The following is a 25435-nucleotide window of genomic DNA, read 5'->3' on the forward strand; positions in this document are numbered from 1 at the left end:
TCTCCCAACACTGGCTCAGCCTGAGGTACCAGGCACTGACCGACCTTTTCCCGGAAGGGAAATTTAATCACCCCACAGACGTGGGGCCCTGGCCACACTGGCTCGGCATTGGAAATCCTTCAATACTATAGGCTCCGGGCCACAATCTGAGAGATGTGGTCATCGTTCCCAATAGAATCCCCGGAACCCCCCCCGAACTACTCTACATAGCCAACTCAAGCAACAGCCGCAAAATAGTCTCCTCCCTATAGAAAACCCTGCTGTCGAGGCTGCCTGACATGCCCCCCAAAGCCTGGAATGCATGGGCCAATGAACTGGGTCTCGATATCACGGATGACATGTGGAATAGGATGTGCTCCCACACGTGCAGGGTCTCACTGAATTCCAGATACCACTGTATGCAATATAAAATGTTGAATAGAGTGTACTACACCCCACATAGATTGTCTAGGTTCAAGAGCTCCCTAAGTGCAGGCCTGCCCCAAGCGCCAGGTGGAGAAAGCGGATCATGCACATATATTCTGGTTATGCACTGCGCTGCATACGTTCTGGGGAGATATTCTTGATGCACTTTCTGAAATTGCAGACACTGTAATTGACCCAGACCCGATGTCACTGTTTGGCACCTGGGAAGGGGACGAGACTAAGAAAATGGCTAGGTTTCTGAATGTGGGATGTATGGTGGCTAAGAAATGTATCCTACAATGTTAGAAATCTCCCTCCGCCCACCTTTAAGATGCTATCGGCCCTTACATGGACACAAACGTGTGAAGAGGAATACATTGCTTCTCTGCCAGCACATTCCCGCCCTAGAAATGTCTGGACTGCCTTCTGCAGCAACCTCAATAAAGAAACTGATGAGGACTCAACTCTTGCCACAATACCACTCACATGAATAAGATGTAAACTACTGTTGTATATATACTGTTGCCTACCTGAGAAATGTTACTCACGTGAACGAATGTGGCTTATGTTTTATATGCCTATGATGGCGTTGTACTGCTCAAGCGTGTACCTGCCTAATCTGTCGTTAAAATAAAAGTTTAAAAAAATAAATAAAAATAAAAGTAAAAGAATGCTGTGGTTGAGAAGGTCATATGCTGCAGGTTTGTCAAGAGGATGCGTCTTACTTTGTGATTGTCATCATGGTTTATAGAACTTCCTCCCTGAGTTTAGACCGTTGTTTGTGTCCCTCTGGCAGGTCTAAAACCGGATTAGTTTTCAATGTATTCTTAAAATTAGAAAGTGGCAATCCTTATATTTTTGCCTCAACTAAGGTATTTAAAGAGATTTGCTGAAAACGGGCCTTGTCTTTAGGGACTGCATTGGGTTTTTTATTATGTTTAATGGTTTGAGAATTAGACCGCTAGCAAAGTAGGCATGTTATGAGGACTAGGAAGAGGGTATCTATATTGTCTCTCAAGGACGTAGCAGGACATGGATTACTTTGTGCAGCTAATGCTTTCCTGTTTGTGATCGCTTTAATGCAGATTTAATAGTGATCTGGCGTAAACGCTGCAGAGGCAGGAGGCTAACCTTATGGGATTTTGGACTGTGTTTGTTCAGAATGCTGCATCTAACACTAGGAGACAATCAGGGAATATTCAGAAAAGGTTGTCCCCAAAAAAAGACTATATGTGTAACAAAAATGACCGAGCTGACCAATTCTTGTTCAGAATGCCCACACCAGAATGCATGTGGCGAACCAGAAGGACTCACACTTAGAGTTCATTCTAAAGAGGTTTTATTCAAATAAAAATAAATATGCCTAACTAGCCCTATTGATATGAGGGAAGTTCATATATAAATAAAAGCTAAAGGTGTGCTTTAAAGTCCAAAATAAAGTTCTTTGGACCAAATCCTATTCAACTAACTGGCCCTACCGCTTTAGAAAAACTACTAGAAGTGAAATGGGGGGGCCTGCCCCAATGTATATTTGCTGTGTTCAGGGTTTCAAAAGGACATTCTTCCCAGTCTTTGTATCAAGTTAGGATTTCAACTTCTCCTGCTAACAAAGAAATTGTATCTTGTTGTAAACCTTTCCATTCCTTCAGGATTTCTGGAAACCAGACCAAAAAAAACCAAAAAACACTTTCTCCTTTGTGGGGTTGGGTTCACCCCAAAAGTTCTGTGATCCTCGCATGAGTTAGTTACTTGCATCCAAGTTGTTTCAGATAGGGCGGCTGTTCACCCGGTCTTATCAAAGTTCTATACCTTCTGTTGCTTTCTCAGCCTTAATTCAAAGTGTCCACCTTTCTTTCATAATGCCCCCCTTTTTAGGGTATTTGCACTCTCTGGTTTCTCAGGCTCCCATAACCTTGGTGGCTTTTCCAGCGGTCACACACAATATTCGTACCTTGTAACGATATAGTCTTCGTTGGGTGCCCCCACAGTTCAATTCACCCAAACATCTACAACGAAGAACCAATGAAACACCCAAGCATCCCCTCTCCACCCACATGTTTCCACTCAACACAGCCACAACAACCACTACTGACAAATCAAGCCCACCCAAACCAAGGGACGAAGCCTCATCTCATCCAAGACTCCTATATGGAAGAAAACCCCCAAAACTATAAAAACACCCATGACCACGCCTTCTGAAACTAAATGGAAAATCAACCATTGTCGTTTCTTTGGGAAGGGGTATTCAATTTCTTTAACTTCCTAGCACCAGCTAGTCTTCCGACGCTCCTCTCAGAATCCTTGACGCAATCCACCTGCCGTAAATCCACACCCCCATCTCAATCTGTCCCATCAATCAATTCTTCGGTGACTCTCAAAATATCCTCCTCTTATCAAGGAGTACTGCATGCCCTCCTATCCAAATGCAATGTAGAGCGGGTGCCCCCATTGATCCCTGCCTCCTCAACGACAGGGTAAGGCTGGCACACTGCTTCCGTTGGGCAAGAGTATGCGTGGAGAGGGTTTGATACATGGGAGATTTTGGATGCCTGCCATTCCACCTGGCCACAGGACTTCATTTTGTTCAGGATCCTGAGCTTCTCAGAGTAATAGTGGCCTCGCACCAGAACTAACAGTGGACTCTATACATGTCCTTCAGCACTATAAGTCCTATCAATAAGTTACTGCAATCCCACCATCGTCTTTGAATAAATCGTTCAACACATCTCACAACATCTTCTACACTTCTATGGGTGTCTCATGATCTTACTCAGGAAGACCAAACAGATGCAGGTTATTTCGTGTCTCACTACTATTTTCAAAATCATCAATTTTCAGCTTCATCTGATCTCTCTGCTTTCCCAATGCTGCGATAAGGACCTCCAACTGGGTTTCAAAGATATCAACCGATGTCCAATTGGCTTCCAGACCCACCAATCTCTCCTCAGTTATCCCATCTTCTTGTCCACCCCATCCAGCCTAGACTCAATATGCACACAGATTCCTTTTAGTTCTTCCTAAACTGACAAAATGTCACTCTTCGTAGCTCTAGGTCCTCCATTCCCATGGGATGGGTCTGGCAAAGTCCACTTTCTTAATAAGTTCCTCCTGAAGGGTGTGCCTCTGAAATTACTGTAGGGTACTCTTCCAATTAATCCGGGCTAGCTTAAAGTGGCTTCACTGTCCCCAGGCCCTCCAAATGTCCCACTGTGTAAGCTCTTAACCTAACCAGGTAACACCAAAGGCGTAGCTATTTTGATGCACCTCCATCCACTCCTTCACAGCTGGCCGAGGCACGATCTTCACTACCATGCTGTGAAACCATGGAAGCAGGAAGGTGTATGATGCACTTCTAGAGTGGACAATGTTCACTCTGTGGTAAACATTGTTGCAACACCAGTTTTTCCAACCTACGTCACAAAAGAACAAGTTACTTACCAACTGGTAACGTTGTTTCGATTGGATGTTCATCCAACGTATTCCACATCTTTGACATGTAATGTCCACAGCTGTGTAGTTTGGAAACTATTTCGGCAGAGGGCGCCCTGCGTCGATGGCATCGGGTCGATGTCCCTCGAAGGCCTCTGTCGAGGGCGACGTCACCAGATGCTATAAATAGGACGCACGGCACCCGTAGCCTCAGTTTATGTTTTTCCCCGATAACGTGTTGCCCCAATACAATGCCTGCTTGACTGCATATAGCCTTGTGGAAACATAAGCTGCAGTCGCATAGGAAATTCTCCAAAGGAGCAGGCTAGGAGGGTGATGTGGAATACGTTGGAGGAACATCCAATCAAAAGAACGTTACCAGTTGGTAAGTAACTTGGTAAGTTATTCGAATGGATTGTGTCCTCCAACATATTCCACATCTTTGACAGACTCCCAAAGCAGTACCAGAAAATGGAAGAAGGAAAATAATTTAGAGTACCCAATCAGATAGCGAAATAAAGAACCGTCTTACTAAAGGCCATATCTGGACCATGGCTCGTATCCAGGGAATAATGTTTAACAAATGTACGGATAGAAGCCCAAGAGGCTACATAACAAATATTCCTAATAGTAACTCCCCGTTGTAGGGCTGTGGAAGCCACGCCCCTAGTGGAATGAGCACGCAGCCCTTCAGGAGGGCCTTTCCCCGCCAATCGGTAACATTCAGTAATGGTGGGGATAATCCACCTGGTGAAGGTCTGTTTGACAACAGCCTGGCCCAACCGGTGTCCAGCATATCCCACAGAGTTGATCGTCCACTCTAACCCTGGACATCCTAGGAATATAAAAGCTCAGAGCTTTCCTAGGATCCAACCCATGTTGTCGCTCCTCTTCCCTACCAGGATGAGGAGGAGGATAGAAAGAAGGAAGAACCCCGTTCTGGTTTAAATGGAATTCAGACACTACCTTAGGTTGAAAGAAAGTGCCTGCAATTCACTCACTCTGCGAGCAGAAGTAACCGCAACCAAGAACACAGTCTTGAAGGACAATAATCTCAAAGGAAAAGAGTGCAAAGGTTCAAACGGAGCACCCATTAGAAATTTCAAAACCAAATTCAAATCCCAAACTGGCACCTGGAAAGGGGATGGCGGAAATACATTAGTCAGTCCTTTAAGAAATTGAGAAATTCAAGGAATCTTAAAGTAAGAGCATTCTTCAAATATAGACAGCGCTGCCAGGTAACCTTTAATGGTACCTACTTGAAGGCCCCTGTGGGGAACAGAAAGTAAGAAAGACCAAATCATAGGAATGGAACACTGAAAAGGATCAACATTTTTTTCCTCTGCACCAGTCGCAAAACTTATGCCAACGGTGCAGGGATTTTGTTGCTGGGCTCCTGGCCGAAAGCGGCATCTCCATCACATCATCCAGGAGGTCCCAATCCTTATATCTCAGCCTTTCAGATACCAAGTGTGAAGGTGGAGAGTTCTGATCTCTGGATGCCGCATTTTCATCTCCGGCCAGATGAACTGCTGAGATCGAAATTCCCTGCTGGATGGCCCAGAACCAAAGCTGCATTGCTTCTCTGCACAACTGGAGTGACCCTACCCACCCTTTTTTGTTGAGGTAATGCATGGCCACTGTGTTGTCTGTCATGATCAGGACACTCTTCCCCCGCACGGATGGCAGAAAAGCCTTCAGGGATAGCCTGTGAGGGAAGCATCCGTCACTACAGTCCCCTCCGGCCACGGTTGCCAAAACGGCTCCCCCTTCATCGTGTTCCCTTGGTTGGCCCACCACAGAAGATCCTGGGAGACCGACATTAGAATCTGAACGGGATCCAACATCTTGCCTGAGAACTGCGAACACTGCATCTTGAGGACCCATTGCAGGGATCTCATCCTAGCCTGGCCTCTGGCACCAGACAAATGCAGGATGCCATGAGGCCGAGCAACCTTAAGAATTTGAAAGCCGGGAGACTCTGGGCATGTTGAAACTTGTCCACCATCTCCACAATGTGATGAGCCCTCACCTTGGGAGGCAAGCACTTTCCCAAGGACGTGTCCAACACAGCCCTGATGTACTGGGGCTGCAGGGAAGGGGTCAGATGCAACTTCTTGAAATTGAGGGAGAAGCCCAGCTTGTGGAGGGAGCGGCAGGTGAGACTGAGGTGATCCAATGCTTGCTCGGGAGAACGTGCACAGATCAGCCAGTCATCCAGGTAGGGGTAGACGTGAATCCCCCCCTCGCCCGAGATACGCTGCCACCACCACCATCAGCTTGGTGAAGACCCTCGGGCGCTTGTCAATCTGAAGGGCAGGACCCAAAACAAAGTGCGAGTCGCCAGACACAAACCTCAGGTACTTTCAGTGCTTGGGATGAATCGGCACATGAAAGTAAGCATCCTGTAGGTCCAGAGACCCCAACCAATCCTGAAGTTGAAGGGCCTGGAGGACTTGATAAAGAGTGACCATCTTGAACTTGTCCTTCCTGAGAAGTTTGTTCAACCAACGCAAGTCCGGGATGTGTCTCAATCCTGGTCTTTCTTTGGAAACAAAAAATAAGGAGAATACCATCCCTTGCTCCTTGTCCGTTACAGGCACCAGTTCTATAGCGCCTTTCTCTAGCAGGGTCAAGATTTCCAGCACAAGGAGCGGATCCGGAAGCTTCAAAGAGATTCCCCGGTGGATTATCGTGAGGTCGCTTTAGGAAGGGAAGACCGTAGCTGTGGGCAATAGTATCCATAACCCATGCATCCGAAGTAATGGCTCGCCACTCTTCGAGATGCTGAGACAGCCTGCCCCCAACCGACGAACCATGGGACATGGCTTCATGACTGTTTTGTAGAGACCACGAGAAGCCGCAAGCCCCAGGCCACCACTGGACCGCAGCGGGTTAGAACGGCCCGTAGAGAGACTCGAAGTGGGCAGCTGCGAAGAAAGGACACGGTAGTGTGAACCTGGGAAAAAGCCCTGAGCAGCACAGAGAGAGGGTGCACCAGGCGCAGAACGAACTTCGCCGCTGGGAACATACATCCGGCAAGGGACATAACGACCCAATGCGCCAGCCCAAGAAGCCCGGGAGCGGTAAAGTACAACAATAGAAACTGCACCAAGCCATTAAACGGTGCAGTCCACAATCAACGTGAGCCAAGGAAGGGCTACCTAACAGAACAACATTGAGAAAGGCTAAGCAGGCACAAACAACGGAGGGGCCCGGAAAGAGAAAGAGCAGAAAACAAGTGCCATACCCCATGGTAAGAGAAACAGACTAGACACCAGAATACGGACTTGGCACACCAACGTAGCGCAACCAGAAAACACATCACAATTCGGCCCAAGTAGCAGCCCTGCGGCCAAAAGGGCTGTCAAACGGTTACAAGGCATTGCAACAGAAGAGAGACCCCACTCTCAGGACAGGCTCACAAGTACACAAAAAGTGGTTATTCAGGATCCCCAGGGGAGGAGGTAGCGGCCCACTTCAGGTCAGGCGACACAAAGTGGACCAGCCAGAGGAGAAAACGGCGCTCTGTTTCCAACTGCAGAAGTAAGACCAAGAACACCCCTCTTGGCACAGGGCTGCTCATGTTAGTTAGCCGCAAGATTGTAGGCAAGCGGAGGACCCACTGCCCAACTGGGTAAGGGACAATAAGGATAAAGTAACATATAAGAAGCACCCAAGGACAGACGTTGCCCCACTCTGAGGGCGTGCGCAACAGCAGACAAGAGACCAAGAAAAGGCCCCACGGTGCGAGTGCCAATGTAACAATACGACAGTATTAGTAAAGTATTGGACCCTGACCGAACAAAACAACATAACAGATAATCCAAGGCCAAGCACAACAAACCACGGCAAACATAATACCTGAGAAATGGGGCGAAAAGCCCAGGAGCCATTGCGTAACCAAACCAGCGAAGCCAACATAGCGGAGCCACGGGCTCTCAGCGCCTAGGACACACACCCCAACAAACGCAGAGATGGCGTCAATGGTCCCTAAATCGAAAGGGAACCAGTCCACCATAGAGGACTATACGAAGACGTTGCAACCCACAAAAGGCGCAAGAATGAAAGAGAAACCCACAGACGGACACAGAAGCAGCAAACAGTGAAAGACACATCCTAGAAGCTATAGCAGACCTCAAGGTCACGTGGGAGACCAAACTAGAAACAGCCATGGCAAACCTCAAAACCTCACTTGAATTCAAAATTGACGCAGTGCAAGTGGATCTGACCCTCCTAAGGCAAGATGTCAGAGCTATTGCAGAACACACAGGGGTGTTGGAGAAAGAGGTTCAATCAAATACCACCACCTGCAAAGCCAACGCCACGGAGAGCCATACGCTCCGCCAGCAAGTCACTAACTTGGAAAATAGAGCAGAAGAGGCCGAAGGACGGGCCCGAAGAAATTATTTACGCATTATAGGTCTCCCGGAAGGCGAAGAAGGCACAAACCCCACTGAATACATTGAAACTATGTTGCTGCAAGAAATCGAGGGAGAGACGCTCACCCAAGGATTTGCGGTGGAGAGAGCCCACCGAGCACTGACACGCAGACCGACACTGGGTGCCCCACCAAGGCCCATCATCGCCAAAATATTAAAGTACCGGGACAGAGAGAGAATTCTAGAATACTGTCGCAAAGGGGGCACGATAAAAAGAGCAACAGGCAACAACAGCATATGCGGATTAAACACTGCAAGTACAAAGACGCCGACTAAACTTTGGAACTGTAAAGAGGAGACTACGAGAGGCGAACTACAAATACATGCTTATGTACCCAGCAAAGCTGAAAGTCTTCCACAAAAATAAGGCACTGTTCTTTGAAACCCCAGAAGAAGCAATGGACTGGCTGGACACACAGAATGGCCCACAAGAAACAGAAGGAAGTAGAGGGGGCAAAGATGGAAGATGAAGCATCGGCCCCTGACTCTGAGGTGCTGTATACACAATGACATTGGGACTTGAATATAGCATTGTAAAGAAGGGCTAATAGTAAGGCAAACTAGAGGCGGCCAAATAACATGATAAATTTGATGCAGGGACACAGAGACCCCAACTTGCACCCTATTAGGTAGATAGTTAGGTTGTCAGTAGTGAGGCAATCACCTGCGGGGTTTAGCGCTGAGTAAATCGGGGCAGGACCAGATGCGGGAAGGCCTGAGCTCCAGGGATGGAGCTGGGCTACAGTTGGGGACTAGAAGGGAGGGGGGAGGGGAGATTGTTGGGGAGTTTGGAGAAGGGTCAATAAAGGGGTTAATGTTGGGACGGGGGAAAGCAGGAGGGGAGTTGGGAACTTAAGTTGGGGAACAAGCTTACTTAAAAGAGCGGCAGCACTCTACTTAGAAGCCGTAGAGACACATAGGGGGAGAGGGACGCGGCCAGAATATGGGAGACTTTAAAGTAATCTCTTGGAATGTCAGAGGGCTTAACAGTTATCTAAAAAGGAACAAGGTCATGATGTACTTAAAAAGGCAGAAAATAGATATTGCCCTGATACAGCAGACCCATCTCACAAAGAGGAAACGAGGTGATCCAGAAAAAGTGGAGGGGGATGGTCATTGGTGCAACATACTCTGGATATGCCAGACGGGTGATAACCTGGGTAGCGCCACATGTTCCATTTCAGTTACCACAGTCCATGGTTGAAGATGATGGGAGGATGGTGGTGATGCGAGGGTTGGTGGAAAATAAAGAAATATGTATTGTAAATACATACGCCCCAAATCATGACACAGTGACATACTTCAAGACCCTGTACACATAATTGAGCATATATCTGGTAGGAGCAGTGATCTGGGGCAGAGCCTTTAACTGTACACTGAACCCAGAGATAGACAGATCAGATGATAAACTAGACAGGCCCACGCCTGCTGCTAAGGCCTTGCAGACCCTGGTGACAGGTTTTAGGTTAGTGGATACGTGGAGGGAGCAACACCCAAAAGAAAGACATTATTCACATTACTCTGCACCACAAAACTTGTATACTAGACTAGACTATATGTTTGCCACACAGGAGGTGATGACAGAAATAGTACAAACTGAATATAAAGCGAGGGTCTGCTCGGACAACTCACCTCTGATTTCAACATGGCAATACCGACCTCCAAGGGCAAGGATTCCAACGTGGCGACTCAGAGCTGAAGCACTGAAAGACACGATGTTCAAGGAAGACCTAAGAGAAGAAATTATAACCTACTTTGAGATCAACACTGGGAGTGTTGGGTCAGCCGGCACACTGTGGGAAGCCTTCAAAGAGGTAGTGAGGGGGTTAGCTATGGCAAAGTCTAAAGGGCTACAAGGAGAAATATTGGAGGAATTGCAGGATGCAGAAACCAAGCTAGAGACAGTCCTGGGTAGGGGTAGTAACACCAAATAGGATGCTGAAACGATAAAAACTACAACAAGAGTGTGCAGAACACTGGGGAAGATTATGTAATCTGAAATATAGAAAATATGTAGAAAGGCAACATGCGGGTGGTGACAAGCCTGGAAGGATGCTAGCATGGTTGTACAAAAGTGATACCCCTATACCTGTGATTAGAGTGGTGATGAGGGAGGATGGGCAAATAATAGACACCCAAGAAGGAGTGAACCGAGAGTTTCTGGAATACTACCAAAAATTGTATGTGAATAAAGGTGGGAGCGATAGTGGGGAGTTGATGGACATATTGGAGGACATAGGCATGCCACAAATAAGCGCTGAGGAGTGGGAGGACCTAGAGACCCCGATCACTCTAGATGAACTGGAAGAGGTGGTTACACAACTACCCACGAGCAAGACCCCAGGGGTGGATGGACTCCCTAGTGAGTTTTATAAAATGTACAAAACAGAGGTGCTTCCCCCGCTGCTAGATATGCTGAATGAGGCATTTGAAACAGGGTGACTACCAGAATCCCTGAGAGAAGCTATAATTATTCCACTCCCCAAACCCAATAAGTCAGGAAAGGACTGTGGATCGTTCACGCCACTATCGATGCTGAACCAATATAGTAAAATACTTACGGCAGTATTGGCAAACAGAATGAAACGGGTCATTAACAAATTGATACATCAAGATCAAACAGGATATGTCCCACGTAGGAACATTTCCGACAACCTCAGATGACTGCACAGGGTGATAAAATACACGAAAGGGGATGTGAGCGAGATGGCAATTGTATCATTGGATGCAATAAAAGCCTTTGATTCTGTTAAATGGGTCTGGCTGACTGCAGCCTTGACCAAAATATGGAATAGGGCTGGGGTACCTTAAATGGGTTAAACTACTGTATAGTGCACTGCTAGCTAGGGTTAAAACAGGGGTGGTTATCTTAGAACGGTGGCAATTAAGCAGGGGCACTAGACAGGGTTGCCCATGGTCCCTGATGCTGTACATTCTGGCATTGGAGCCCATGGCAATATACTCGAGACAGCAATATGAGGTAATAGGGATTAGCATAAAAGGGGAACCGCATTTTGTCTCACTTTATGCAGACGATATGCTGTTATATTTACGATATCCGGAAGAAAACCTCCATTACATCCTGGAAGTACTGGAGCGATTTGCGTTGCTATCCGGTATAGCAGTGAACCCCCGGAAGTCATGCATATTCCCAGTGGGGAGATATATAGGAGTCCAACGGGACAACCTACCATTCTGCAAATACCATGGGAAACAAGCACGTTCAGATACCTAGGGATACACATTTAGCATACGGTTGAGGCAGAACACCAACACAACACGGAGAAAGCAATAAAAAATATCGAAAACACTATGATGTTCTGGACCAAGCTTCCCTTGGCGATGATGGGAAGAGGTGCGCTACTGAAGATGGTAGTATTGCCGAGATTATTAAACTTCTTCAGGAATATCCCATACCTGATACCAAGGAGGGTCTTTGTTAAACTACAGAGCATTTGCAGAGAATTTCTATGGCATGGGACTATGAATAGAATTGCCCTTTGGAAGTTGCAAAACACACATGATAAAGGGGGGATACAACTACCAAACTATGGAATCTACTACTTAGCTAGCCAACGACAATACGTAGCCAAATGGTTATCAGAAGACCATAAGAATCAAGATTGTTAAGAATGGAGTGCACGCCGTACTATCTGAAAGAAATAATATGGCTGCCCAAACTAGAGGTGAAAAAGCGCTCGAAGATGCTGGCATTGGGGTGGGAGATATGGCAAAGGGCTTGCCAGGCCATGGAGAACCCAACGCTGTGTTCTCCACAAGTATCGCTGGTAGTATTGACGGGAGGGGATAGACAACTAATGAAAACAATTAGGAGATACTGGGAACCTGTTGTAATTGTAACAATAGGAGACATTTGGCAAAAAGGAGAGATCACGGCATTCGAGGGGTTGATGGAGGAGACGGGTTGCATGCTGGGCAATATATGGCATATAACAGATTGGTGCGCGGATCAGAGAGATGGTCAGAAATAACACTGGGAGAGCCACCTGACGCTATCATAGAAACCATATATGATGTAGCAGAAGGAAGACACGAGATATCCAGACTGAACTACTGATGTCCAAGGTGGGGAAGGAAGTGGCACAACTAAGATATGACTGGGAAGAAGAGGCGGGGGTACCCATGATGATAAGATGTGGAAGAGGGCTCAGGGATACCATAAGAAAGTATCCAGGAATGCAATGCTACAACAAATCCAATTATATATAACCCACAGAGCATACATGACACCCCAAAGGTTATCCAAATTTAGAAACGCAAAAAGACAGATATGCCCCAAATGTTGTGAAGAAAATGCGGGGCTGATGCACATGCCCTGAAATTGGGAAATTCTGGGAAGAAGTTGCCCGGTGGTTAAAGGAGAAAGGGATACGAATAGTTGTTGAATCAATGTGGGCATGCTTGATAGGGGGATTCCTAAGGCAACGCCAATTAAAACTTGTAAGTAAACTGAAAGACTTGGCGTACATACTTGCCAAGCGTAGAATTGCCATGGGTTGGAAGGCATGCAACAGACCTAGGATAGAAGCCTGGAGGGCAGACCTACAGAAATGGATAGAAGCTGAAACAGCAGTATGGCAAAAACCGGGTGATAGAGGTGGGGAAGTAGAGGCAGGAACCCTGACAGCCTGGAAACACTTAGTAGCCACATTATACGGACCCTCCCAGAATCGGTAAAGCGATGACAAATCTAGCGAGGACATGGGGAACGGAACTCCGGCAGAAGAAGAAGTTGTAAATTGCGAAGTGGAGTAAGCTCGAACGGGGGGGTTAAGGGGAAGCAGTAAACAGAATACTACACACAATGTTTAAAACAAAAAAAAGTGTTATTGTGAATACTGCAAGTTTGGTTGCAAGTTGTTTTGTGGATAAAATTAATAAAATTGGTTTAAAAAAAAAAAAAAAAAACGATTTGTTAACAGCCGGAAGAGATTCCGGTGACTGCCAGTCAGCCACCACCGTTTTTCTGTAAAGTGAGATGAAAAGGTAACACCGGGTCAGCGGACGGTCCTTGGTCTAAAATGTCCGTTAGATCATCTTGCACAAAAGCTTCCAGAGGACTGACCAGCCCATATACTCCATGACCCTAGCCTTGAGTCTCCTGTAGGACGACTCTGCATGAGCCCCATGTTCAGGCCTGCCAAATTCAACTTCCGGAGAAGTGTCCAAACCACTGGCATCATGAAGCGTTTGCCTCAACTCTTCCAAATGACTGTCTCCAGAAAAGACAGGAGCCTCATCAGGCTCAATAGGGTCCACATCAAAGTCTGACCTTTCCTCCTCCTCATAAATGTCATCCAGAGGGAGGTAAAAACCCTGCCTCGGAACAGAAGAGGGTCTGGAGTCCACCACCGGCCTCACAGACTTGGAAGTAGCCTTCTTAGGAGGATCCACAACATCAGGGATCTCTGACGCTACCTGTTGACCAAAAAGCCCCGAAGTCGTCGAGAGCGCTGATGGCTTCGGCATTGAGGGCTTCAGCATTGAGGGCTTCAGCATCAACAAGGGCACCGACGGCGCCGAGGGCTGATACGAAGGCACTGCTTCGACGTCCATATCCAACGGACACAGCGCCGATGCCAGCTTCAAGCCCTTTGCAGAATCTTGCTGTCTCCCCGGGGACGAGGACCCAGATCTGGAAGCACGTCTCTTGCGACCATCCTAAGCTTTGTCCGAACAGGACCTCAAAGGTTCCCGATGAGGATAGCGCCGATGACCCAAACCCGAAGGCGTACAACCCACGGTTCGAGACCGTTCCTCGCCGGCTTTGTGAGAAGGCGCAGACAGAACTGTGCCCTGCGATTGAAAAATCGCCAACATCTGCTCCCTAAAGGCAGCCCATTCCTCCAGAGGCGAGGACTTCGTTGGGCAAGCCACTTTCCTCGAGGCACCATCCTCCGAGGAGGACGGGGAAGGCGACCGGTGACGCCGCTTCCTTGAATGTCGAGAAGAGGAGGAATGGCGGGAACCACTTTGGGACCAAGAATCCTTTCGACGCAGAGAGTCGCCCCTCGAATCGCTGGTGGACATACCCTTGGACTTGGAAGTACGTTTGGACTTACTGGGTTTACCACCCCTACCTACCTGAAGCTTTCCCTTACGCTCCTGCAAGGCCTTGGCAGTCAGCGGCTGGCATTTAGAACAGTCGTCAGTGTCGTGACTCTCGCCCAAGTACCACAAACAAAATGCGATGCGGGTTGGTGATCGCCATTTTAGACTTACAGTCCCGGCAAGTCTTGAAGCCATACCGCGGAGTCGGAGGGGTCGAAGAAGAAGACATCTACACAAGCTAAAACACGTGGTGCGCAGTCTCCGAAGCAAACATTGTCACGGAAAAAACGGAACTGAGGCTACGGGCGCGTGCGTCCTATTTATAACATCCGGTGACGTCGCTCTCGACGGAGGCCTTTCGAAGGACATCGACCCGACGCCATCAACGCAGGACGGCCTCTGCCGAAAAGGTTTCCCTACACAGCTGTGAACATTACATGTCAAATATGTGGAATACGTCAGAGCACACAATCCATTCTAAATGGCTTCTCTTCGGTGCACACATCCCAGCCCAAGATCAGAATATAGAGCCATCCTGGCAAAGGGGAACTTCCATTGTGCTAGAAAAAACAATGTATGCAATGTTGATCGTCTGCCAGCGCTGAGCCCCACCAACTGTAAGCCGCTGCCATCGGATGGACGACGTAGCCACCATACATAATCACAGCAGCCCCCGGTTTCAATGCAATTCAAGTCACATAACCTGCATTGCCTCTTATCACCCGGGATACCCAATTTGAGTCCAATTACCTCCAACGTTGGTAAATAGTTCATGCAAAATTTCATATGCCATGTTTGATGTTTGACATGGTAATTTCATTAGATATGGCCCATTTACATTAGAAGTCGCGTACCAGTGGGAAACCTTCTGTAGCTTTAACCTGACCACATTATTACCATCCTCAGTTTTGTCCAAAGTTCGCAGCCGATTCTTGATGATCAGTTTCAAAGAACTAGGCATAATTCCCATTTCCTGCATACCATTTTTACATCTTCTATAAAAACTCCTTAAGAAGCAATTACTATTAATTCCTATCATATTCTTCAGTTCATTACACAAAGCTTGACTCATCGTATCCATAGTTGTAATGTAAAGCCCTATGGCTCCTTGCTTTATAAAAAGGACCACAATGATTGTTATCCTAGTTCCAATCTCAAAATACTAATGGGCACAGACAAGGGAAAATCTAACAGTCATCCATATCCTCCCTTCCATGATATCAAACCACTTTCAATTACTAAATGTAGCCAATTAAACCACATATAACATCGCTATTACTTTGGCGCAAGTACTGTTTTTAGTTGAAAATCTAAAGAAAATGATTTTTTTTAATAATGTGTGTGAAACTCGAGAGTATCAATGTAGGGAGGAGCTAGAGCATATGTATGCATATCAAAACTGAAAGAAGAAAACAACGAAAATTGATGGCACTGAGGAGGCCAGATAAGTATTGCCACAGAAGGAGAAACAGGAGAGGTACAGTGAAGCTTACAGACGACTTACTATTGTATTACAACAGAATACACACAAGAGGAACACACAAAGGCAAGGAGAAAGCATTACGTGTTGGAACTAGTATCTCTGTGGTGAAAGAACAGCAGTAAATTAGGACAAATGTCACTCTCAGATAGTTGGTTACAGTTGGAATACAGGTAATACAAAGATCCTGTGTTCCATCTCATGACCCCTACACAACTCCATGTAGATGTTAAAAAGAGCAAATTAACAAGGGGGGTCCTGGGAGTCTCTCTGCCAGACATTAGTCCTGGTTGCGAGAGACTTACCCAGAGTCTTTAGCTCACTATCTTTCACAGAGAAGAAATATCCTAAACATATCAGTCTTTGTCCTGCCCTGGGGCAGTCCAGCACCGAAATGCTAGGCAATTCTCCTCTGAACAAGAGTACCAACAGCATCCCCAGACACGTGTTTCGGTCTGGTTGGACCTCATCAGTAGGGAGGAGCTGTGCCTCTCTAAGAATAGTGAGCAAGGGGTCCACGTCTGGATTCCCCTAGTAACTTAGGGTGAGACCCAAAGTTACTTGCATATGTAAATTAACAAGGGGGGTCCTGCTCACTATTCTTAGAGAGGCACAGCTCCTCTGAGGCAGGGTTCGGAAAAAAGACCAGAAGGGAAATCGACTGATTCAGATGGAATTCGGTCACTACCTTTGGTAGGAAAGCAGGGTTCGTCCGAAGAACTACCTTGTCCTTGTGAAAGACCAAGAAAGGATGCTCCACCGACAATGCCTGGAGCTCACTCACTCTCCTCGCTGATGTAACGGCTACCAGAAAGGACACTTTCCAGGACATACTTGAGGTCAACCGTAGCCATTGGGCTCAAAGGGTTTATGGCACAGCGGCGTCAGGACTACATTTAGGTCTCAAGGCGGGTGCGGACTACGAATTGGAGGGTAGATGCGTGTCAAGCCAGCAAAATGTCTCTTCACCACCGGGTTAGTTAAAGAATAAGAACACCGGTCTGTAGAGAGGCAAGTGGAAATCGCCGAGAGATAAGTCCTGCAAGACAGAACATGAACTTCTGACTCTGCTAGGGAGGATACGAAGGAAAGCACTGTGTCAATCGTTGCCACCCTCGGGTCCAAGTCTTTCTCCAAACACCAATGACAGAACCTGAGCCATTTACTCTTGTATTGGGATCTGGTCGAGGGTTTCCTGGCTGCCTGGATAATGCGCATGTTATCTGCAAACAAACCCAAATGCTGTAGAGACGTGAACTCAGGCACCATGCCGCCAAGTTGAGCGATTGTGGGGAGGGGTGCCACATCTGCTGTTCCCCTTGGTGAAGAAGATCGGGAGTTACTGGTAACCTGATCAGCGGACACACCGACAGGTGTTGGTTCTGAAAACCAAAACCTGGCCGGCCACCATGGAGCTATCAGTAGAAGAGAACAGTCGACAGAGCTCTTCAACTTCCAAATTGCTCGATGAACCAGGGGAAGAGGCAGGAAGGCGTAAGCTCTCATGTTGTGCCATGGAATCTCGAGTGCGTCCCCCATAGAGGAGGCCCCCAGACCACCTCTGGAGGCGTACTGAGGAAGCTTCTTGTTTACCGCCGTGGCAAAGAGGTCCACCTCAGTTGTGCCCCAACGCGAGAAAATCCATGAGAGGATCTCCGCCTTCAACTCCCACTCGTAGCTGACCACTGTCCGTCGGCTGAGGGCATCCGCAGTGACATTCAGCTGGCCCGGAATGTGCACTGCAAGCAGCCAGAACGCATGAAGCACGCCCCACTCCCAAATTTGGATGGACAGGTCCACAAGAGGGGGAGACTTTGTTCCCCCTTGCTTGTTTATGTAATACATTGATACCACATTGTCCGTTCTTATGCGGACCAACTTGTTGACAATGAGAGGTCTGAACGCCTTGATCGCCAGAAAATCGGCAGAAGCTCCAAATGAGTTATGTGCAGGAGCTTGTCCTGAGGTGACCAGAGGTCCGAGACCTGAAGATTAACGTCGCACCCCACCCCAAAAGGGAGGAGTCTGTCGTGATCGTCACCATGTGGGCTGGGTCCTGGAACACCGCGCCCACTGACAGGTTGCTGAGAGATGACCACCAGTCCAGGTCCACTCTCATGGAATCCAGAATCATTATCTGCTTGGAATCCGGGTCCACAGCCTGACGCCAGGAACTCCGAAGAGCCATCTGGGTCCGTCTCATTTTGAGACGAGCAAGAGGAAGAGCCAGTATACACGAGGCCATGAGGCCCAGAAGCCTCTGGAACTACCAGGCCGACATGCTCTCCGACTGCGCAAACATCTGACACGTGGCCAACAGATCCGCCATTCTGTCCCCTGTCAGATACACTCGGCAGTCGATCGTGTTCCAACGAAAACCCAGGAAAGTCAGGTCCTGTGAGACCGTCATGGAGGATTTCCGCCAGTTCACCGACAGCCCTAGATGGAACAGGAGCTGAAGGAGAGACTGGAGGTGGTCTATTGCTGCCAACGGACAGGGGCTGCGTAGGAGCCAGCGGAAAAAAGGACTGATGGGCAATGCTCGGGGCAGAGCCAAGGTAGGCGGGGTTACGGCCGCATGCCATGCCCCGCGCAGGAAAGAGAGGGACACATTTTTGAAAAAAATGTGGATGCTTTTTACAAAGTGCTCCGGTCCCGTCCCACAGGACGGAGAGATGTCCCTTAAGTATGGAGGAAAGGGGACGGGACGTAGGAGTATAGGGGTCTCCCACCAATACGCACAGACACTCACAAGATACTGATATGCTCACGCTCTTTTTTAACTTGCGATATTCACCATTAAACCATTTCAGGCTTTAAAATATGCAAGTGATAACATGCTAACACTGATCTAATATGAACTACAAAGTCCTCATATTGAGTCAGGACACGGTCAGAGGGAGCAGAGGTGCAAAGAAATAGGTTTGAGCAGAGACAATCCCTTATAGAAAAAACATGGCAGACCCTCCCTGTAATAGATTCTGCTATTTTCCCTATTAGAACTGGAAGCTAAACTGGAACATTAAGCAGAACAGTAGCACCTTTGAGAATTTGTGGACACTTTAAACTTTTGTAATAATCTTTAGATAAACTACCACACCACAGTTTGCCAAGTTTATTACTTCAATAATGCATCTCCACTTGGCAGACATGTGGATGCTACAGCAATATCTGATGGATTATGACCATTAAGATGACCAAGCACTTGCTGCGTTAAAAAAATAACAGTTTGCAACCTTGCCTGTTTTCTTACCACAAAATATTTGGTTGGTGAAAACCCCACATTGCATGTAAAATGAATTTGGCTGGTTGCCAGCACTTGGTTAAGTGTTATATTAAAATTACCTACCAAATGTCGAATGGTTAAGAGATCAAAGTGTTGAATACGGATAGATTATCCAATAAATCGGTAAATAAGATGAAGATGTGTGCTCTGTATTGTAATTGTTAAACAATGGATGGTATAGTCACCTGTTGCCCTAATGCTAAACCATTAGATATTTCAATCCATGCGTCATACTCTGAAAACGTTCCCATGTTTTTATCTTTCCTAGCCTCTTTGTAGGGACATAAAACATTACATACCCTGGTTTTAACAAGGTCTGTCAAACCCCTAATCAAATGTATGATCTTAGGTAACATTAATGTGGGTTACAACGACCCCGTGGATCACAAAGCTACAGCCTTAGCACAGGCATTCACAGAAACGAGCTTCTCTCAACTAGTCTCGGCCCCCCACGCACGACAAAGGTTGCATCCTCGATTGGATACTCTCTACCAATACCAAAATCAAAATCTCAGCGATTAATCCAGTGCACTGGACAGATCACCACCTAATAGAATTCAATCTCCTGCACACTAAATGCACCCCAGACAAAATGCCCACACTCAACCAGATGGCCAGAATTACCAAGGAACTTGCGCACAAGATCCTCAGGCTCACGCTACTGTCCAAGCTCACCCTCACCCCTCCTAGCTCCAACAAGCCAGAAGGCATAGCAAACCAATACCACCACTGCCTCCGACTCACCATTGACCTACAAGCCTCACTAAAATAACGCCCACGCCAACTAACAACTGGTTTTCAGATGAGCCGCGCTAGAGCCAAGAGAGCTCTAGAGCATCTCTCCAAGAGACACCCGTCTCCGGGTAACTCATTAAACCTAGCCGATACCACCATGGCCTATAAAAGAAAGCAGTTCTCAAACAACGCCGCCTCCCTATGACAATAGAATTTCAAACGCAAGTTCCAATACAAAATAACCCTTTGCCATACTGAGAGAATTGGAGACACCTGTCCTACTCTAGGGCTGTCAAACTCTAGTGCACTACTATTCAAGATGCCCTCACCAACAAAATTGACCTGCGTAGCAATCAAATGAACCTAAATAAAATCTCAACTTGCAGCCAAACCCAGCACACTGGCCACCCTTGGAAGACTAGCCTGAGCTAATCCAGTAACTACTGACTCTCCGCTACCTTTCTTCTCCCAAACTACAGTCTTTGAGAACATCCAAACCCCCAATTGCAAGGGAGATGCCTGGCCTGCGCATATCATCAAGCTCTGTGCCGCCACCATGACACCCATTATAATCTTTGTCAATGCTTCCTTCAAAGCATGCACTGTCCCCAGCAGTATCAATCAGACTGGGTAACGGCACTCAATAAAAAAAACCTCTGTGGACCCCACTGTGCCTACCAACTAGAGCCCCATCACTACTGTGCCCTTCCTGCTCAGGATTCTAGATCGCATTGCCTACGCACAAGTACAACAATTCTTAGAGCATCACCACCTACTCTGAGCCAGACAGTCTGGCTTACGCCCCAAGCACAGCACCGAAACTGCCATATTCAACCTTAAAATACAGTTGGACAGGATTCGTAATGCTGGTAACCTAGCACTACTCCTACTCTTCGACCTTTTGGCAGACTTTGATCTAGCAGATCATGACACTGTCAGCACCCCAGCTCCCACTTCTCCCCGGAAGCCACCACCTGGGTTAAATCTGTCCCCAGCGATCTTACCTCAAGGGTCGCCATTGACAACACTGCCGCTGACCCTATCCCAGTCCCCCATTGGTGTCCCTCAAGGATCCAGCCTCTCACCCACCTTGTACAACACCTACACCAAACCGCTCTTTGATATCCTTGACTCCTTTGGTATCACTTATACAAACTTTGCAAACAATACTCAGATCCCCATCCCTACCTCAGGTAACTACAATCAAGATACCACCACTATAAGCAATGTGTACAGTGCCATACAAAACTGGATGGCCACACAACACCTCTGTCTCAATGTGAAAACCGAGGGACTCATTGTTGGCTTGCTCCAGGACCTTAAATCCCTGGATGATTCCTCCTCCTCCTCTTCCTTTTCTTTTCATATTGACAGTGTCACTGTCCCGGTCCTCAAACATGTTAAAACCCTCACGGTATACCTAGGCGCCGAGCTCACCATGATGAAGCACCTCAACATCCTCAACAGCTTATCTCCTTGAGATCTAACAAGCTCATCTCCTTGAGTAGAACGTTTCACTCCACCAACAACTGTGTTACTCTCTCTTGAGCTCTTATACTCTGTAAACTTGATTGCAGTGATGCACTGCTCAAAGGCACGTCAGCATCCAACCTCGTCAAGCTCCAAGTCCTCCAAAATAAATTGCTGCGTGCAGTCCTGGGGCTCCGTCGTTGGGTCCACATCACAGTAGCACGGCACAAATCCCACTGACTGCCCATCAAAGCCTGTATCGACTTTAAGACCTTCTCCATTGCCCATCGTATCTAGAACGAAGTGCCCCTCTACCTGAACAAAACCATCACAAGGAAACAGAAGCGGCTCCTTTGATCCTCCAGCAGTGTCTCGCTGGTCACTCCTTGATACAAACTTGCGCGAGCAAGTGGCACATGCTTCAGTGTCACCACGCCTACCCTTTGGAACTCCCTGCCACTGATTATCAGGAATGACCCGTCCTATGCTACATTCAGGAGACTACTAACTATTCGACAAATATGACTAACTGATTCAGGTGGGCTGCATTACTGCCAGATTTCAACTTCTGGGTCATGACTTTCCTCCAGTGTGCTCTTACTTGTATTTACTCTTTTTCTATATCACATGCTGGTACAAACGCAGTGATACATCTGGGTTTGGGTGTTACAAAAATGTTATTCTCTGTAAGCATAGGAAAATTAGCCTGTTGGAAATTACGGACCTGCACCTTGATGGATAAAGGCTGTGGACTCATATTTCTATTCAAATCAATCTTCGAGATGCTGTCTAGGTTCATTTAGGACTAAGCTCCCTGAATCCCTGGAGCATGGAAGGATCACACTTTGTGAAAATGCTAAAATTTCCGCATTGTTCAAGCTTCCGGTTTTCTGTGTAAAGGTAGTAATATTAGCAGAATGTAAAATGGCTACATGCACAATACTCAGCCCTTGCTAGATCTTTAATATGCAGATTGTTATAAAGACATTTTTGCAGAAGTACTAATGTGGTTGGTAGTGCCTAAGTTACATGTAGAAAAAATTTACTTGACTGGCTCTTATTTTGGTTAGGCTAGAAAAAAATAAATGTAACATCCAATGCAATCATAGAACTGGTAGACTAAGTGCCTGGTTCTGACTGAGTCCGTGCCTAGAGAGAAATCCCTCGGAGGTGTCCTTGGGGGTGAGGTTTGTGTGGTGTTCTGTTCCCTGGGTGTGGATGCTCCTTGGCAGAGGTGATGAGGCCATTGTAGCAATTGTGGGCTTCGGCTGCGATTAGGTAAATGTGCTCTACTTATTCCCCACTCTGTGCCAGTGTCTTCTGTGGCGGAGGAGGCACAATACAAAGTTCAGCCAGATACAGACACTACTCCATGGACTTTAGGATGTATTCCACTGGCTCCACCCTTAAAAAAATGGATATCTGTGAGACTGTGAACATCAATGTGCCATCTCTAGATGTTGAGCAGCTCAGCAGTTGTGGCAGTGACAGCAGTGCTTATGCCAAATCTCTCATATGTCAGAGACAGTATCCAACGGTCTTGGTGACCTTGGTTCTTTCAATCTAGACCTTTTTGAAAGCAGCAACTCTGAAGAAGAGGCAATAGAGTTTTGTGGGTATTTCCAGGACTTGCCACCACAGGCAGATCATTTATCAAAGAAGGAAGGCCTTTTCTACTCAGTGCAGGGACATAAAAAGGCCAGTGGGAAGACAAACAGGCATAAAAATCCACAGAAAAGGCCTTATACTGACAGATGACGAGAACAAGCCAGAAATGTCTTGCAAATTACTAAAACAAGTGCAGAAAAGAATTGAAGCTGAATAAGTGTTAAGATCCTGACTACACAGGTCATAAAACAGAACTGGGTGCTGGATGGATGGCTGTGACAGTTTGGCACCTTAAAAGAGCAGCATCGTACACTTTACTGTTACTTTCCAGCCTATCTGCCTTATTGTTGTCCTTCGTTTCATCTAAGTCTACGAAAGGGGTGCATTGTTGAATAAATGCAACATGCGTTTCAGAAGTTTACGGTTTTATAAAAAGTGACAAAAGAAATTCAATAAGCCAGACATAACATTCATATATATGGGATACATTACTCATTGAAGAAGTGTATAAAATAGGACATTCTTCTCATGACTGTCAAATTGTTTGGAGGTCCATTGTGAGGAGCTTGGCAATACAGAGGGACCAGGAGTAGTAGGAGCAGGTGTAGGTGGGGGCTCTGGGACAGGGGTTTTCTTATAGTGCATAGCCCAGAAAGGGTGCCCTGTGGGGTAGCGTAATCCCTGCTTTTAGTAGCCTGAACTTTTTTAACCCGGGTCATCAGACTTCTGGTCTTTAAACGTTTTGGCCTGAAATAGGGTGTCAGGAATGTGTTTTTTAATTAACTCACTCAGTTTTTACATTTTTCAGCTTTTTCGTGAGGCAGTCGACACATCTTTCGAAGCCCGGTCGTCGCGCCCAGCACCTTCCCAGATTTTAGACGCAGTGTCAGAAACAGACCAACGTCTGTTCCATGGGCCTGTCATGTGGTGATTGTGACGGCCCAGAGGACAGGGAATGTTCGGACCATCCCCTCAACGACACGTGTGGCTTATTGGTCGACAACATGGTTCGACTATCGGCCATCGGGGGGATGTGCTTTGTGTGATGTAACTTGGTAGTGCTCGAGCCGCCAAGTGTCATCCCCAAAGCAGTACCACCGGCCTGCCTTTTGGGTCGGGGGCTCGCACGCGGGTATCCGATGGATCCTAATCGCCTTCAGAGTCACTTAAGACGTTGATGCGGTCATTGGTGGAGGCTCCCTCAAAGTCCATGGCGGCCTCGGCCTGCGTGGCCCAACATTTGGTCTTGCGGTCCTTTAGAGTTTTTGGTGTGGACAGTTTGCAAGACTTGCACTGTTCCTCGGCGTGGTCCCTGGGGAGACAAAGGTTTCACACCCGGTGCAAATCTTTCCAGGGAAATTGCCTATTACAGGAAGGCCAAAATCTAAAGGGAGTGTTTTGCATGATGTACAAGGATGGCAGCCTGGCGAAATAAATGGGAATATACATTCTCTTAATGAGACTAGAATATTAACCTCCCTTGCTCTCCCTACTGTGCAGGGCCGATGCCCGATGAGGCCTTGGAAGGCTGTAGACAGAGCATTGTCGAAACTTGCCCTTGAAGCCATCGCCGAATATCTTGCAGTAAACTGTTGTAGACAGGACAGAAAGAAATACTAGAATTAAACTTTACTAAGTAATGGCATCAGAAGGAACTCTGCGATATGCGTCTGAATATGATTGGGGGAAAAAAATTTTGAGGGACCCAGACATGTGAAGGACTATGGGTACAGTAGACGTCAAACTAGGAATAGTATTACTGGCACGCCCTTGTCGACGTCCCTTTTTTTTGAGTTTCGAAAACAAAAAATGTAATACGCCACAGCTACCCTAGATGTCAGCCTATGCATAGCATGTGATCTAAGCAGATACCACAAGCCTCAGACATATAGATACACATATATACACACACGTCCATGACATGTTATTTAAATTATGCGTTCAGATATCCTGCACAGAAAGATTCATGAATAATAAAGATCTTATTCTAAATTGGCAAATAAATACTGTTCAATATTCAAAGAATGACGTCCCTGTTTTGGCTAATCTCTAATCACATGACAAAATGCAAACTACAGCTGGCAAAGCACTGTTGCAGGCCTTCAATTATTCCTTTCACAATTCTCTTGTGTTGTGGACATACACTATGATGGAAACAAAGGACAAATCCTTGGCATGCAGTGTAAGACAGTTCTTACATGGGAATTCCTGTGCACAACCAGTAAAATCTTCAGGCTCTTCATGTGAAGACTTCGGTCAAGAAGTTCAACAGCTTTATCCAGGTCGTCCTGTGTTGTTAAAGGAATGGCCAGCTGTGACGAGCAAAAACATACATTTAAAATGGATCCAATTATAACTGTATACAAGCAAATATTTTATTTGGAACAAAAGAAAAAAGCACTTCCAGGTGTGATACTTTTTAAAGTAAGCGTACAAAATATTAATGTGCAATGTTTAGGACTTCTAGATCTAGCTTCATGTAAAAACAATTAAACACAGATCCCCATG

The 25435-nt window shown here is 46.8% G+C and overlaps 1 protein-coding gene across 1 annotated transcript in view; it reads right to left on the minus strand.

Moving 5' to 3' along the window:
- Positions 1-25435, minus strand: part of MAP3K2 (mitogen-activated protein kinase kinase kinase 2) — a 1280649-nt gene that overhangs the window by 816927 nt on the left and 438287 nt on the right. Inside the window, exon 6 of the mRNA XM_069616795.1 lies at positions 25126-25239. Coding sequence (XP_069472896.1) covers positions 25126-25239 — 114 coding nt within the window. The remainder of the gene's footprint in view (positions 1-25125; positions 25240-25435) is intronic.

This window comes from Ambystoma mexicanum, chromosome 9 (genome assembly GCF_040938575.1).
Source record: "Ambystoma mexicanum isolate Mex_15411 chromosome 9, UKY_AmexF1_1, whole genome shotgun sequence".
Taxonomy (NCBI): domain Eukaryota; kingdom Metazoa; phylum Chordata; class Amphibia; order Caudata; family Ambystomatidae; genus Ambystoma; species Ambystoma mexicanum.